At 42.7% G+C, this 16905-nt stretch overlaps 1 protein-coding gene across 3 annotated transcripts in view; it reads right to left on the bottom strand.

Moving 5' to 3' along the window:
* Positions 1 to 16905, bottom strand: part of LOC112231940 (zinc finger protein 583) — a 969163-nt gene that overhangs the window by 13421 nt on the left and 938837 nt on the right. The window contains exons 1-3 of one of the 3 annotated variants that reach the window (XM_024398742.2): positions 6105 to 6588; positions 2702 to 2832; positions 2349 to 2498 (exon numbers count right to left, since the gene is read on the bottom strand). The exons of the other annotated variants lie outside the window; for them this stretch is intronic. Of the exons in view, the coding sequence (XP_024254510.1) occupies positions 2349 to 2498; positions 2702 to 2832; positions 6105 to 6360 (537 nt within the window). The 5' untranslated portion in view covers positions 6361 to 6588. Of the gene's footprint in view, positions 1 to 2348; positions 2499 to 2701; positions 2833 to 6104; positions 6589 to 16905 lie in introns of those variants that run through there. 3 annotated transcript variants of the gene reach the window in all.

The following is a 16905-nucleotide window of genomic DNA, read 5'->3' as shown; positions in this document are numbered from 1 at the left end:
CCTTGCGGTCGGAGGCCGAGCAGTTGCCATACCAGGAAGTGATGCAACCTGTTAGGATGCTCTCGATGGTGCAGCTGTAGAACCTTTTAAGGATCTGAGGACCCATGCCAAATATTTTCAGTCTCCTGAAGGGGAATAGATTTTGTTGAGCCCTCAACTGTCTTGGCTCGCTTGGACCATGTTAGTTTGTTGGTGATGTGGACACCAAGGAACTTGAAGCTCTCAACCTGCTCCACTACAGCACCGTCGATGAGAATGGGGGCGTGCTCGGTCCTCCTTTTCCTGTAGTCCACAATCATCATTGGTTTTCACACCTTTCATAATGTGATAATGGATAGGCTAACGTGTAGGCTACAGAATGCAGCCTATTGGAATATAATCAAATGGCCTATTGCAACCATCGATGGCACTAGAATATCGCCAGCTGATGTCTCATTAAAGCATCAATACGTGCTAAATTCACCCGCACTGCTGATCTCAATATAGTGGTGAGGAGGAGTCTACTGTATCCGGAAGCAAATTCACCATTAATTTTCACTCAAACATTGTTTTAAGCTTTGTTCTACTGTTGACAGTAAGCTGACTTCGGGATTGTATTTCGATTTGCTCTCCTTAAATACACCACATGACCAAAAGTATGTTGCACCTGCTTGTCGAACATCTCATTCCAAAATCATGGGCATTAACATGGAGTTGGTCCCCCCTTTGCTGCTATAACAGCCTCCAGTCTTCTGGGAAGGCTTTCCACTAGATGTTGGAACATTTCAGCAGGGACTTGCTTCCATATAGCCACAAGAGAATTAGTGAGGTCGGGCGATTAGGCCTGGCTCGCAGTCGGCATTCAAATTCATCCCAAAGGTGTTCGATGGGGTTGAGGTCAGGGCTCTGTGCAGGCCAGTCAAGTTCTTCCACATTCATCTTGACAAACCATTTCTGTATGGACCTCGCTTTGAGCACAGGGGCATTGTCATGCTGGAACATGAAAATGCACCCATCACTAATCTCAACTAAAAATCTGTATTAACTCTATAAACTGCATTAATTTCCTCATTAAAAGTGCCTTGGGGAAAAAAATGAGTAGTTGAACGGAAGTAATGAAACAGCCATTTGTATAGCCTACACAGTACAAACACAATATGTATCACACAATGTCTGGATGCAATATTCTACCCAGGAATGTTCAACACTGTTAGTCTTAAACTCATTATTCCAAATGCATCTGTGGATGTTTTCTGCTGACAACAATGAAAATGAATCTTTGTCTTTAATGCAAGGATTGATCTATACATCAGAAGCTATTGAGTGAAATGATTACTTTCAACTTTATAGAGTGGAATGGTTTTTCTGCTGGTGTCCTGAGGTAGCTCCTCTGAGAATCTCTTCCATCAGTGAGTACAGGCAAACAGCGTCTATACCATGTGGACCTTCAGGTGCATCTTCAGCTGTTCCTGGCGGGAGAACCTCTTCTCACACTGGGGGCAGCTGTAGGGTTTCTCCCCTGTGTGGACCATCTGGTGCCTCTTCAGGCTGCCAGACTGGGCAAAGCGCATATGACACTGGGTACAGCTGTAGGGTTTCTCCCCTGTGTGGACCCTCTGATGGACCTCCACCTTCTGGGGGCTGCTGAAGCCTTTGTTACAGAACATGCAGAGGAACCGTTTCTCTTTACTATTGCCTGATGTTGCTCCCCCTCCCCAAGCCTTGGCTCTTTTGTCGTTCGAGTTCAATACCTGATCGAAAAGGACGTAGCCGAGTGATTCAGAAGGTGCAATCGTCGTGGACACTGGGCCACGATCCCTGAACTCGTGTAAAGGGGAGTGGGTGACGATATTTGTATTTGTCTCTAAGCTTTCTCTGTAATGTAAGACATCTCTGCCCTGTGAGTGTCTGTCTCCTAGGGGACTATCTGCATTCCATGTGGGAGGAGCATCGCCCTCCACTTTCACAGTCACCTCATCTACCACTATAACCTCCCCTTTCTTATCTATGCACCCTTCAGAGTATACACTACTACTGTACCGGTTCCAGTCCCCTCTAGACAGATCAGTCTGTGTCTCTAAACCCAAGGATATGTTGCCAGGGTCCATCTCTGTAGTGTAAGAACAAGACGGGTCATCACCACTAGTGTCTAACGTGTCACCATCACCATCTCCACAGGAATTAACCATCATCTGGCTCTGGTGAAATACCGGTAAGGACTCTGAGTCAGGAGCAGGAGGACAGCCCGGTGTCCCAAGCCCCAGTCTGTCTGGGTCTGATCTGTGGTCAGTTGCTGTGTGCAAGAGCCTGTGTGTTACAGTTAAAGTCTCTGTCTCTGACTTGAGGACGACGTTCAGTGTTCCACTGACCTCCGTGATGCTTCGTCGAGCGACGGGGGTGGGGTCCTCCGTGGCTACAGGGGGTGCTCCAGTCACTCCAGTCTGGATGTCTCTGCTGTGTTGTGGGTCCTCTTCTTCAGTCCGACCCTGCTTGACACCAGGACCTGCAGCCTCTGCAGACTGCCACATGAAGAGCGGAGGTTATTACCGATACATGACTGGAATTGGATAATGTCATAGTGAAGTCTCACAAGCTCCCCTACGGCAGATAAATAAGGATTTATATGTAAGCAAGTAAATATAAATAGCTGAGGGGAGCCTTTCTGAAATTAACTGGCCACATTTGATGCACTGTAATTTTGATGTAATAGTATTACACTAACCTCTATCATGATAATGTGCTGAGTTGAGGTTCCACTCCCCTCATCAACAGTGATTGGTTGGTCATCTCTCCATGTATGGTGTCCCACTGGATTCACAAAGCTCCTGTAGCCTCCAGTAAAATGTCCTTCACCTAAGAGAGTGATTGAGGGAAAAGAGGTGGTTAGGTTAGGTACTGTCAATGCTGAACGCTATATTGTACAATATTGACAGTTTTGACACCGTCTAGAATTGTCCAGGATGACTTCTTGATATACATATATAGATTTATAGATTGATTGATTATGTTCCTTGCATAATTTTTTTAAATGAATAAATATTAGGAAATTCAGTAAATCAAGAATCTAGTTAGAATAGGATAGTGTCTTTGTGCAAGATAGCTAAGTAATCAGGGGAATTATTGCATACTATCCAAAAACTGACCAAGCCCAATCATGGACGGATTAATGCAGGGGCTTACCGAGGATGAAGCCCCTGGGCCCAGACCCGTGGAGGACCAACAGGCAGCAAAAACATTTTTAAATTTAAAAAATATATATACAGTATATATTATACAGTATTAGATATATATATATATATACACAGTGCCTTGCGAAAGGATTCGGCCCCCTTGAACTTTGCGACCTTTTGCCACATTTCAGGCTTCAAACATAAAGATATAAAACTGTATTTTTTTGTGAAGAATCAACAACAAGTGGGACACAATCATGAAGTGGAACGACATTTATTGGATATTTCAAACTTTTTTAAGAAATCGGGGCGTGCAAAATTATTCAGCCCCTTTACTTTCAGTGCAGCAAACTCTCTCCAGAAGTTCAGTGAGGATCTCTGAATGATCCAATGTTGACCTAAATGACTAATGATGATAAATACAATCCACCTGTGTGTAATCAAGTCTCCGTATAAATGCACCTGCACTGTGATAGTCTCAGAGGTCCGTTAAAAGCGCAGAGAGCATCATGAAGAACAAGGAACACACCAGGCAGGTCCGAGATACTGTTGTGAAGAAGTTTAAAGCCGTATTTGGATACAAAAAGATTTCCCAAGCTTTAAACATCCCAAGGAGCACTGTGCAAGCGATAATATTGAAATGGAAGGAGTATCAGACCACTGCAAATCTACCAAGACCTGGCCGTCCCTCTAAACTTTCAGCTCATACAAGGAGAAGACTGATCAGAGATGCAGCCAAGAGGCCCATGATCACTCTGGATGAACTGCAGAGATCTACAGCTGAGGTGGGAGACTCTGTCCATAGGACAACAATCAGTCGTATATTGCACAAATCTGGCCTTTATGGAAGAGTGGCAAGAAGAAAGCCATTTCTTAAAGATATCCATAAAAAGTGTCGTTTAAAGTTTACCACAAGCCACCTGGGAGACACACCAAACATGTGGAAGAAGGTGCTCTGGTCAGATGAAACCAAAATTGAACTTTTTGGCAACAATGCAAAACGTTATGTTTGGCGTAAAAGCAACACAGCTCATCACCCTGAACACACCATCCCCACTGTCAAACATGGTGGTGGCAGCATCATGGTTTGGGCCTGCTTTTCTTCAGCAGGGACAGGGAAGATGGTTAAAATTGATGGGAAGATGGATGGAGCCAAATACAGGACCGTTCTGGAAGAAAACCTGATGGAGTCTGCAAAAGACCTGAGACTGGGACGGAGATTTGTCTTCCAACAAGACAATGATCCAAAACATAAAGCAATGGAATGGTTCAAAAATAAACATATCCAGGTGTTAGAATGGCCAAGTCAAAGTCCAGACCTGAATCCAATCGAGAATCTGTGGAAAGAACTGAAAACTGCTGTTGACAAATGCTCTCCATCCAACCTCACTGAGCTCGAGCTGTTTTGCAAGGAGGAAAGGGAAAAAAATTCAGTCTCTCGATGTGCAAAACTGATAGAGACATACCCCAAGCGACTTACAGCTGTAATCGCAGCAAAAGGTGGCGCTACAAAGTATTAACTTAAGGGGGCTGAATAATTTTGCACGCCCAATTTTTCAGTTTTTGATTTGTTAAAAAAGTTTGAAATATCCAATAAATGTCGTTCCACTTCATGATTGTGTCCCACTTGTTGTTGATTCTACACAAAAAAATACAGTTTTTTATCTTTATGTTTAAAGCCTGAAATGTGGCAAAAGGTCGCAAAGTTCAAGGGGGCCGAATACTTTCACAAGGCACTGTATATATTTTTTAAATAATGTTTTACTGCAACCGCCAACTACAGGAGGATTCAGGAGCCCACTCGCAATGAGTGTAGAGAGCCTGCTGCTCTGCTAATTATCAGATAGAGGGAAGAGAGGAGGTAGAGGGCCCACGTGGGAAACTGGGGGGGCTCTGCCTTGATTGGGTAACTGATTGATCAAATAAACTGCATAATAAATAAAGAAATAAATGTTACTGGCCAATTGTGTGAGTCAGTGACTGGGCCCAAGTGGCAAATGTATTTATTTTTCATCCAACCACAGGAGCCCAATCTCAATTTTCAGAATACAACAGAGAGCATAATTTAGCTATAGAGGCTCAATAGTTTCTAAAATATAATGGTGGATAAAATTTGATCACAGGCACATACAGGTAAAAACAAAAGGAAACACCAACCTAAAGTGTCTTAAAAAGGGTGTTGGGCCACCACGATCCGCCAGAACAGCTTCAATGCACCTCGGCATAGATTCAACAAGTGGATTTAAACCATTCATGACTTGAATGGGAACTGCCATCTATGGATTATATTTATATGGTTGGTTGAGGTTGTCTTTTGGCCTTTTGCTAATTTCAAAAAACAATGGTGGGTTAAAAAACATGGAAAGCAAACACCTACTACTGTGGAACCAATATAAAACGTTTTTTTCCCCTCAACAACTCCCATTTCTTCGTGAACAGCAGCACTGTTTTTCAAAGTAGATCATCTTGAGATAGGCTATTGCCAAGAGGAGCACATCGACCATTACTGTGAGTAGTAACCTATGGCTTCATCATTAGGTGAGACTGGGCAATTTTTGGGTTTGAATTCAAGACCAGATTTATCTCAGCTTTAGCAAATGTATTATTTAATGTAAATGAGGTAGAATTGCATGATATGAGTTTTTAAAAGGCAAAAAAAAGGTCCCCATGTGTGGAAATGCCAAAAACGCCTCTGCTCAACTGTAGCTTATGCCACGCCACAAATGATATTATGGCTTTATTATAATGGGGCTTTAACTTAAAAAGAAAATGTAACACGTGTCGTATTGCATCTTGGTGCACGGATTTGTTTACAAAAAAATATGGTGTGGCGAAGGGTGGAGTGACTATAACTATATAAAAAAAAAAGTTAATCATTCTAAATCTGTCCCTGAGACCAATTCTAGGTAACATGTGCAGACAGGAACTGGCGAAAGCCCCCCCCCCCAATTGTACCTCTTGGCATTCCTGCTCCATATCGGTCGAGGATCTTGACCCTATTGGTTCTCTCTGCGCGTTCCCGTGCAACCTTCAATTCCAGCAGCTGTAGTTTCCTCCGTAATCCCCTGTTTTCTTTCTGGCTTTGAGTAATTTCCAAACGAAACACTGCATAGTCGTCGTCTACGAGTTTACAGATCTCTGCCACGGCTGCATTTGCTAGCACCTCCATGACGGAGGCTATTTGAGTGTGAAAAACCATACAGTTTGACATTGTTAGCAGCTAGCTAGCGTTACCTAGATAACATATATCAACCAAGTCCTGTCTCCAACGCGAATTAAACACTACCATGTATGTGATGCTGTGCAGCTAAAGGAGTCATGTGTTGAGTTCCAGGGGGCTATTAACACGCGTCTAAATAACAATAAAAACGCTAACGTGGAACTTGTTCCCAGTCACTGCTCACTTCCGTTTACTTCTTCTTTGTGTAAATTTCCGGAAGATTAGACAGCGTCGCGTATTGCTGCCCTTCGCAGGTCGGAGAGCGGATTACACATTGGTCACAAGATCAAAGTGTTTCCACTCCTCACAAGCTACAGACAACATGGAAAACGGCAATAAACAACGAGGGATTATGTTCACAAGTCTGATTGGCCTTGAGCCATGTCTTCATGTTTTTTTGTGAAAGTGTGACAGGTGGTGCAGTTGTGTGTGTCTGATGGCAGTGTATTCCAAACATGGGAAGCTCTCACAGAGAAAGCAGATTGACTAAATGTGCTTTTCCTTAAGGGAACTATCCAGTCACCTCTCATGGCAGACCTTGTGGGTCTGCTGCCATATGTTTGAGTTTTCTGTGGAGGGAGGGGAGGGGGAACCAGGAAGGAGAGTTATGGAGTGTTGCTTTAGTCTCCGGAACACAGCGCCATTGAAAGGAGTGATAACTGGGGTGGGGTTGAGTGTTAAGGTGGATCAACTGAAGTCGGGGATCCCTGTTGTCTGTGATGCATGCCGTTTGGTGATGTGCAGACCCGGTGGTGAGCGCGAGACTGAGGAGACCCTGTCTGTTGTTCAGAGTTTTGATTATGTGTGTTTTCCAGATAGTCATGCTAGGGTATATAAGTAATCCCATGAGAGAATTTGTTACGAACCCAGTACCGTGTTTCACGTGTCAAGTTTATGGTCATGTTGCAGCAGTATGTAGTAAGGAGATTCCGAGGTGTGAGAAGTGTGCAGGAGGGGATGGGACAAAAGAGTGTGTAGTTTAATTGGAAAAAGTAGAGTGTGTCAATTGTGGGGGTGGCCATGTTGCTGGGGATCATAAATGTCCTGTGCGAGTGAGACAAGTTGAGGTTGCCAGGGTGACAGCAGTGCAGAAAGTGTCATGCTGAGGCAGTGAGGAAAGTAGAGGATGGAGGGCTAAGAGTGAGGGAGCCTGAGAGGATCCCTGTGAGTAGTAGGCCAGTAGAGTGACCCAAACAGTTTGTGCTTTAGTAAGGTTGGCTTCTTGGTGTTTATTGCTATGGTCATTAATTGTACCGTACAGATGGAAATGAAATTCCAGAAGATTGAATTGGTAGTAGCAGCAGCAGAAATATTTTTGGGTATCAGAGATTTTAGTGCATAAAAACTACAGTGGGTTTGAGAGATGGATTTCCAGCCTCCCAGGCCGATGGCCTGGTGTAGGATCTATTGGGGCCAAAGTAGTGGGAAGGTGTGTTGGGGATAGTGGTATATATACAGAACCAGTCAAAAGTTTGGACACACCTACTCATTTAAGGGTTTTCTTTATTTTTACTATTTTCTACATTTAGAATAATAGTGAAGACATCAAAACTATGAAATAACACACAGAATCATGTAGTAACCAAAAAAGTGTTGAACAAATCTAAATATATTTTATATTTGAGATTCTTCAAAGTAGCCACCCTTTGCTTCTGACAGCTTTGCACACTCTTGACATTCTCTCAACCAGCTTCATGAGGAATGCTTTTCCAACAGTCTTGAAAGAGTTCCCATATATGCTGAGCACTGCTTTTCCTTCACTCTGAGGTCCAACTCATCCCAAACCATCTCAATTGGGTTGAGGTTGGATGATTGTGGAGGCCAGGTCATCTGATGCAGCACTCCATCACTCTCATTCTTGGTCAAATAGCCCTTACACAGCCTGGAGGTGTGTTGGGTCATTGTCCTGTTGAAAAACAAAAGATAGTCCCACTAAGCTTAAACCAGATGGGATGGCGTATCGCTGCAGAATGCTGTGGTAGCCACGCTGGTTAAGTGTGCCTTGAATTCTAAATAGATCACAGACAGTGTCAACAGCAAAGCACCATCACACCTCCTCCTCCATGCTTCACGGTTTGAACCACATGAGGAGATCCGTTCACCTACTCTGCGTTTCACAAAGATTTCACCACCCATGCTGTTGGTGGAGGTAACGCACCATCCACTCTGGCACCATTCGACATCCTATCTCATCTCGTATGTCTTGCATCATCTGTGGCATGAGAATCTATCTGCTGGAGTCAGACCCTATTGCAAAAAAAGGGAGAAGGGGAAAATTGAACCACCATCTAATCCTGCACTTATTATACACTATTCCCAAAAACCCACCACCCCATCCCTCGATCCTACACCAGGCCGTTCCTGTAGATATTTTGCACTAAAATCTCTCACATCCAAATATTTATCTGCTGCTGCAACGACTACATCTACAGTGTCTTCAGGAAGTATTCATACCGCTTTACTTTTTCCATATTTTGTTGTGTTAGAGTGAGATTAACATGGATTTAATTGTATTTTTTTGGGTCTAAATCACAAAAAAAAAGAGAAATGAATGAAAAATGTAACAATAATCTATATCTTGATTAGATAAGTTGTCACCCCCCTGAGTTAAAAACACCTTTGTCAGTGATTAAAGCTGTGAGTCACACCTGAACTGTACAATATTGGCCCATTATTATTTTTTCAATTCTTCAATCTCTGTCAAATTGGTTGTTGATCATTGTTAGACAGCCATTTAAGTCTTCCCATAGATTCTCAAGACGATTTAAGTCAAAACTGTAACTAAGCCACTCAGGAACATTCCATGTTGTCTTGGTAAGCATCTCCAGTGTAGATTTGGCCTTGTGTTTGAAGTAATTGTCCTGCTGAAAGGTGAATTTGTCTCCCAGTGTATGTTGGAAAGCAGACTGAACTGGGTGTTCCTCTAGGATTTTGCCTGTGCTAGCTGAATCCTGTTTCTGTTTAACCTATAAAAAAAAAATCCCTAGTCCTTGCTGATGACAAGCATACCCATAACATGATGCAGCCACCACCATGCTTGAACAGTGGTACTCAGTGATGTGTAATGTTGGATTTTCCCCAAACATAACACTTTGTATTCAGGACATGAAGTTAATTTCTTTGCCACATTGTTTGCCTTGTTGCAAACAGGATTCATGTTTTGGAATATTTTTATTCTGTTCAGGTTTCCTTCTTTTAAATTTGTCATTTAGGTTAGTATTGTGGAGTAATTTACAATGTTGTTGATCCATCCTCAGTTCTCTCATATCACAACCATTAAACTCTGTAACTTGTTTTAAAATCACCATTGGCCTCATGGTGAAATCCCTGAGCAGTTTCCTTCCTCTCTGACGCCTGTATCTTTGTAGTGACTGGGATTTATACACCATCCAAAGCCTAATTCATAACTTCACCATGCTCAAACGGATGTTGAGTCATTTTTTATTTATTTGTACACATCTACCAATCGTTGCCGTTCTTTGCGAGGTATTGAAAAACCTCCCTGGTCTTTGTTGTTCAATATGTGCTGAAATTCACTACTCGATTGAGAAATCTTACAGATAATTGTATGTTTGGATTACAGAGATGGGGTAGTCATTGAAAAATCATGTTAACCATTATTATCGAACACGGAATGAATCCATGCAACTTAGGTGATCTGTTAAACACAGTTTTATTCCTGAACTTATTTAGGCTCGTATACATCATTCCTCACTGAGTTCCCTGAATTCCTATTGGGCCTTGTAGTCATGGCAGATAATATTCACATTTTTGGTGACTTTAATATTCACATGGAATAGTCCACAGACCCACTCCAAAAGGCTTTCGGAGCCATCATCGACTCAGTTGGGTTTGTCCAACATGTCTCCGAACCTACTCACTGCCACAGTCACTCTAGACCTAGTTTTGTCCCGTGGAATAAATATTGTGGATCTTAATGTTTTTCATCCTGGACTATTAGAACACCATTTTATTACATTTGCAATCGCAACACATAATCTGCTCAGACCCCAACCAAGGACAATCAAAAGTCGTACTTTAACTTCTCGGGCAACCCAAAGATTCCTAGATGCCCTTCCAGACCCCTTCCACCTACCCAGGGACGTCAGAGTACAAAAATCGTTTAACCACCTAACCGAGGAACTCAATTTAACCTTGCGTAATACTATAGATGCAGTCACACCCCTAAAAACAAAAAACATTTGTCGAAAGAAACTAGCTCCCTGGTATACAGAAAATACCCGAGCCCTGAAGCAAGCTTCCAGAAAATTGGAACAGATATGGCTCTACACCAAACTGAAAGTCTTCTGACTAGTGTAACAGGGTTATAATTGGATGGCTTTCACTTCAGTAGTGATAAATTCATGAACTTCTTTGATGAAAAGATCATGAACATTAGAATTCAAATTACGGACTCATCTTTAAATCTGCGTATTTCTCCAAAGCTCAGTTGTCCTGAGTCTGCACAACACTGCCATGACCTAGGATCAAGGGAGACACTCAAGTTGTTTAATACTATATCTCTTGACACATTGATGAAAATAGTCATGGCCTCTAAACTTTCAAGATGCATACTGGACCATATTCCAACTAAACTACTGAAAGAGCTGCTTCCTGTGCTTGGCCCTCCTATGTTGAACATAATAAACGGCTCCCAACCCACCGGATGTGTACCAAACTCACTAAAGGTGGCAGTAATCTGGCCTCTTTTGAAAAAGCCAAACTTTGACCCAGAAAATATAAACTATCGGCCTATATTGAATATCCCATTCCTCTCAAAGAAATTTTAAAAAGCTGTTGAGCAGCAACTCATTGCCTTTCTGAAGACAAACAATACGAAACACTTCAGTCTGGTTTGAGACCCCATCATAACACTGAGACTGCACTCGTGACGTTGGTAAATTACCTTTTAATGGCGTCAGACCAAGGCTCTGCATCTGTCCTCGTGCTCCTAGACCTTAGTGCTGCTTTTGATACCATCGATCACCACATTCTTTTGGAGAGATTGGAAACTCAAATTGGTCTACACGGACAAGTTCTGGCCTGGTTTAGATCTTATCTGTTGGAAAGGTATTAGTTTGTCTCTGTGAATGGTTTGTCCTCTGAGAAATCAAATGTACATTTTGGTGTTCCTCAAGGTTCTGTTTTAGGATCCCTATTGTTTTCACTATATATTTTACCTCTTGGTGATGTCATTCGGAAACATAATGCTAACTTTCACAGCTATGCGGACACTACACAGCTGTACATTTTGATGAAAAATGGTGAAGCCCCAAAATTGCCCTCCCTGGAAGCCTGTGTTTCAGAAGTTGATGGCGGCAAATTTTTTACTTTTAAACTTGGACAAAACAGGGATGATAGTTCTAGGTCCCAAGAAACAAAGAGATCTTCTGTTGGATCTGACAATGAATCTTGATGGTTGTACAGTCATCTCAAATAAAACTGTGAAGGACCTCGGCGTTACTCTGGACCCTGATCTCTCTTTTGACGAACATATCAAGACTGTTTCAAGGATGTCTTTTTTCCATCTACATAACATTGCAAAAATCCGAAACTTTCTGCCCAAAAATGATGCAGAAAAATGTATCCATGCTTTTGTCACTTCTAGATTAGACTACTGCAATGCTCTACTTTCCAGCTACCCAGATAAAGCACTAAATAAACTTTAGTTAGTGCTAAACATGGCTGCTAAAAAAAACGTGGGCTATACTCGGCCTTGTCTCAGGGTAGTAAGTTGGTGGTTTGAAGATGCTGTCTAGCTTTAAATTATCGGCTATGAAAAGCCAACTGACATGAAAAGCCAACTGACATTTACTCCTGAGGTGCTGACCTGTTGCACCCTCTACAACCACTGTGATTATTATTATTTGACCCAGCTGGTCATCTGTCAACGTTTGAACATCTTCACCATGTACTGTTATAATCTCCACCCAGCACAGCCAGAAGAGGACTGGCCACCTCTAAGCCTGGTTCCTCTCTAGGTTTCTTCCTAGGTTCCCGCCTTTCTAAGGAGTTTTTCCTTGCCATCATGCTTCTACATCTGCATTGCTCACTGTTTGGGGTTTTAGGCTGGGTTTCTGTATAAGCACTTTGTGACATTGGCTGATGTAAAAAGGGCTTTATAAATACATTTGATTGATTGATTACATTTGCACTGATGTCAGAATGATTAGAGGGACAATAGAGTGCTGAGTACCAGGCAGGTAGGCTACTAACCAGCAGCCGCATCATAAGGGCTTTATAAATACAATTTGATTGATTGACACACAGCAATTGTATTAGTTGATTTTTTCTTATGATCCCTGGAGGCGAATGTGAAACCAGCCATATAGAAGCAAACTGAAAATCATAACACCATGTATTGCAGAACCCTAGTGTAGGGTCCTGCAATCCAGGCGCTGGATTTCTCCCTTACCTTGCTCCCCCATCTTCAGTCCACTCAGCAGATCAATGCTCTCTCGTCCATCTTCTATTGACTTCTCTTTGATGAGCAGAAGATCAAGCTTCCCATCCTCCATGTCTCCATGTCTGATTGTAAGACATACAGAGGGAGAGGATGTTGGACTTAGAAATCTGATATCAGCATCTTCTGGGCAGTGTTAGTTGATATGATACTATACAAACGTGTTTATTTCCCGTGTGGCTCAATTCGTAGAGCATGGTGCTTGCAACTCCAGGGTTGGGGGCCAGTATGGGGAAAAAATGTATGAAAATGTATGCACGTAAGTCCTCTGGATAAGAGTGTCTGCTAATTTACTAAAATCTAAATGTAAAAATGTAATTTGATACTATGCAAACATGTTAGTTGATTTGATTACTTGCCACTCTTTAATGGTTTGATAATTCAAAGACATGGTCTAACACGTAAGATGAAATTAATCAAGACCTGGGCCCATATCCACAAAGAGTCTCAGAGTAGGAGTGCTGATCTAGGATCAGGTCCCCACCTGTCTATATAGAGGTATTCATTATGATCTAAAAGGTACAACTCTAGGCACTGTGGATAAGGGCCCTGAACAAATACCATTCAGGCAGTAGTTTACATTGGGCTCACCTCAGTGAGACTGTATGTGGTCCTGTGCTGCTCAGCTGGTTCCTCTGTGGGTTCAGGAGGAGGTGTAGTCTGGTTGTCCTCCATGACCATGGTCACCTCAGGGTCCCCCAAATCCTCCCCACACCCCTCCTCCTTCACCAAAAGCACCTCTGGACCCTCCTCCTCCTAGAGGAGGGTCCAGAGTGATGTGAGAGATCAGAAGTGATGTATACTAAAGAGAGTCAATGGAAATTCCCATGTGTTTATTAAACATAAAGAAGTATTAAATACACTATGTAAACCACACATACACGCATCAACAAAAAATCTGCATGAACTCAAACTGAAATTATATTCTCAATGAAAAGTGTATTGGAAAAAAAGAGTAGTCAAATGGAAGTAATGAAATAGGCATTTGTGAACATCATATATCCTACACAGTACAAACACAATATGTAACAGACTTTTTAGGCTTATATATCACACAATGTCTGGATGTAATATTCTACCCAGGAATATTCTACACTGAGATCTGTTACTATTTTTATTCAAAATTGTCTTTAATGCAGGGTTTGATGTAAATGTCAGAAGCTATCGAGTAGAATGGATACTATCTATGTTATCGAGTGAATGCTTTTTATGCTGGTGTATCCTGAGGTAGCACTTCTCTGAGAACCTCTTTCCACAGTGTGTACAGCCTCTCTCCTGTGTGGACCTTCAGGTGCCTCTTCAGGTTGGATGAGTGTAAGAAACTGGCCCGGCACAGGTGGCAGACGAAGGGTTTCTCCCCTGTGTGGACCCTCTGGTGCCTCATCAGGTCACCAGCCTGGGCAAAGCGCATGTGACACTGGGCACAGCTGAAGCTGGTGGATCTCCACCTTCTGGGGGCAGCTGAAGCCTTTGTTACAGAACACACAGAGGAACCGTTTCTCTTTATTACCGCCTGATATTGCTCCCCCCCCTTAGCATGGGCTCTAGCCCTGTTGTTTGAGTTCAATACCTGATCGAAAAGGACGCGGCTGTGTAAATCAGAAGTGCACACATTTGGATTTGTCTCCAAGCTTTCCCTATAATCTAAGTGTCCGTTTCCTAGGTGACTATCTGCATTCCATGTGGGTAGAACGTTGCCCTCCACTTTCACGGTCACTTTATCTACGACGAGACCCTCCCCTTTATTATCCAGGCACCCTTCAGAGTATATACTACTACTGTACTGGTTCCAGTCCCCTTTAGACAGATCAGTCTGTGTCTCTAAACCCAAGGGCATGTTGCCAGGGTCCATCTCTGTACCGTAAGAACAAGACAGATCACCACCACCATTGCGGTAAATACTCTGAGCCTGAAGCAGGAGGAGAGCCCAGTGGCCCCAGTCACAGTCTCTCTGGGTCTGATGCTGTGTGTAAGAGCCTTTGTGTTACAGTTAAAGTCTTTGTGTCGGTCTCTGACTTGAGGACGGCGTTCTGCTTTCCACTGACTTCCGTGATGCTGTGTCGGGTCCTGGGCTGGGCGGTGAGGTCCTCCGTGGCTACAGGGGGCGCTCTAGACGCTGCTCCAGTCTGGATGTCTCTGCTGTGTCGTGGGTCCTCCTCTCCTTCAGTCCTCTCCTGCTTGACCAGAGACGATCCTCCAGGACCTGCCGCCTCTGTATCTGCAGACTGACACAAGAAGAGAGGTAGTACATGAGTTGAATTGGATAACAAAGTCGTAGGGAAGTCTCACAAGCACCCATATCCTCCTGAGACTCAGCAATTCATTTTTGCCCTCTCTGTTTGGACATTAGTTTTTGATCTAAGGCCATACATGCCACTGTGTCAGGTCCTGTTGTACATTTGAGAGGACATTCTGGGCGTTTAAATGATATCACGTGTGGGGGTGTCATATTCATACTTCTGTCTTTTTGGTTCTTCAAAATGGCTATCATCACAACTAGCACATTTTTTGGTAAGTGTGTGCAATTATAATCAAATAGTTTCTAATAGCTGTTTATAATCTCTAGAATAGTTTGTTGAGTATTCATATGTTCTTTCCAGATTAAATAAGAGCTTGTTAATAAAGGTCCTCTGTTCATATTTACTATCAACTGAGTCCTAATGGCCACTACAGTGCACATATAGATTAAAAAAATTCTATAAAAATATTTGTTCACATTTGTTTCTTTGTAATCTTTTTTTGTTGACTCTCAGGTGGCTATGGCAGATAAATGAGGATGTACATGTAAGCAAGTGAATAGCCGAGGGAAGCCTTTCTGAAATAAACTGGTCACATTTAACTGTAACTGTAATTAACTGTAATTACCAAGTAACTGTCATTTTTTATGCAACACAATTACACAAACCTCTATCATGATAACATGCTGGGTTGAGGTTCCACCCCCCTCATCAACAGTGATTGGTTGGTCATCTCTCCATGTATTGTGACCCGCTGTCTTCACAGAGATCCTGTGGCCTCCAGTGAGATGTCTTTCACCTAAGAGAGTCATTGGGGGAAAAGAGGTGGTTAGGTTAGGTACTGTCAATGCTCAGCTGTATATTTATTTACACTGTCTACAATTGGCGAGGATGTAAGGTAATACTTCTCAATTTCTTGATATACTGTTTATTGATGCATATTGTTTTCATTGACTAAATAATAGGAAAATCATTAAATCAAGAATCTAGTTAGACTATGATTTTGTGTCTAAGTAATCAGGGGAATCAAGGGAATTATTACTTTTTTATCCAAAAACGGACCAAAACCCAATTCTGGGTAACACATCTGAACACGTGTACAGAGGGGAACCGGGCGACAGGCACTGAGCTAAATATGAAAGGCGACGCAGCCTCCGCCTCTTTCAACATGTACCTCTTGACCTTCCTCCATGTCGGTCGACGATCGTGTCACTACTAGGACGACTGGCGAGGACGCGCTTCCGTGCCACCTTCAGTTCCAATAGCTGTAGTTTCCTCCGCAATGCCGTTTTCTTTCTGACTCTGAAAAATGTCCAAACGAAACACTTCATAGTCGTCGTCTACGAGTTTACAGATCTCTGCCACGGCTGCATTCGCTAGCACCTCCATGATGGAGGCTATTTGAGTGTGAAAAACCATACAGTTAGCCATAATTGTTAGAAGCTACCTAGCCTTACCTAAAGAACACCGATCAACCAAGTCCAGTCTCCAACGCGAATTAAAGTCTACATGGGGTAAGTATGTGATGCTGTGCTGTTAAATGTGTCATTTTGAGTTCCAAAATGGTGTTAATAAACGTCTAAATAACAACAACCATTGCGAGGACGATCAACTGTCCGTCCTGTCTCCCTGTAGCGCTGTCTTGGTTGTCTCGCAATACGGACAATGCAATTTATTGCCCTGGCCACATCTGCAGTCCTCATGCCTCCTTGCAGCATGCCTAAGGCACGTTCATGCAGATGAGCAGGGACCCTGGGCATCTTTCTTTTGTTTTTCAGTGTCAGTAGAAAGGCCTCTCTAGTGTCAATTTTCATAAATGACCTTAATTGCCTACCG

Source organism: Oncorhynchus tshawytscha, linkage group LG34, assembly GCF_018296145.1.
Source record: "Oncorhynchus tshawytscha isolate Ot180627B linkage group LG34, Otsh_v2.0, whole genome shotgun sequence".
NCBI classification, from domain to species: Eukaryota; Metazoa; Chordata; class Actinopteri; order Salmoniformes; family Salmonidae; genus Oncorhynchus; species Oncorhynchus tshawytscha.
Note: the sequence above shows the minus strand (reverse complement) of the source record. Positions and strands in the feature narration are given on the sequence as shown.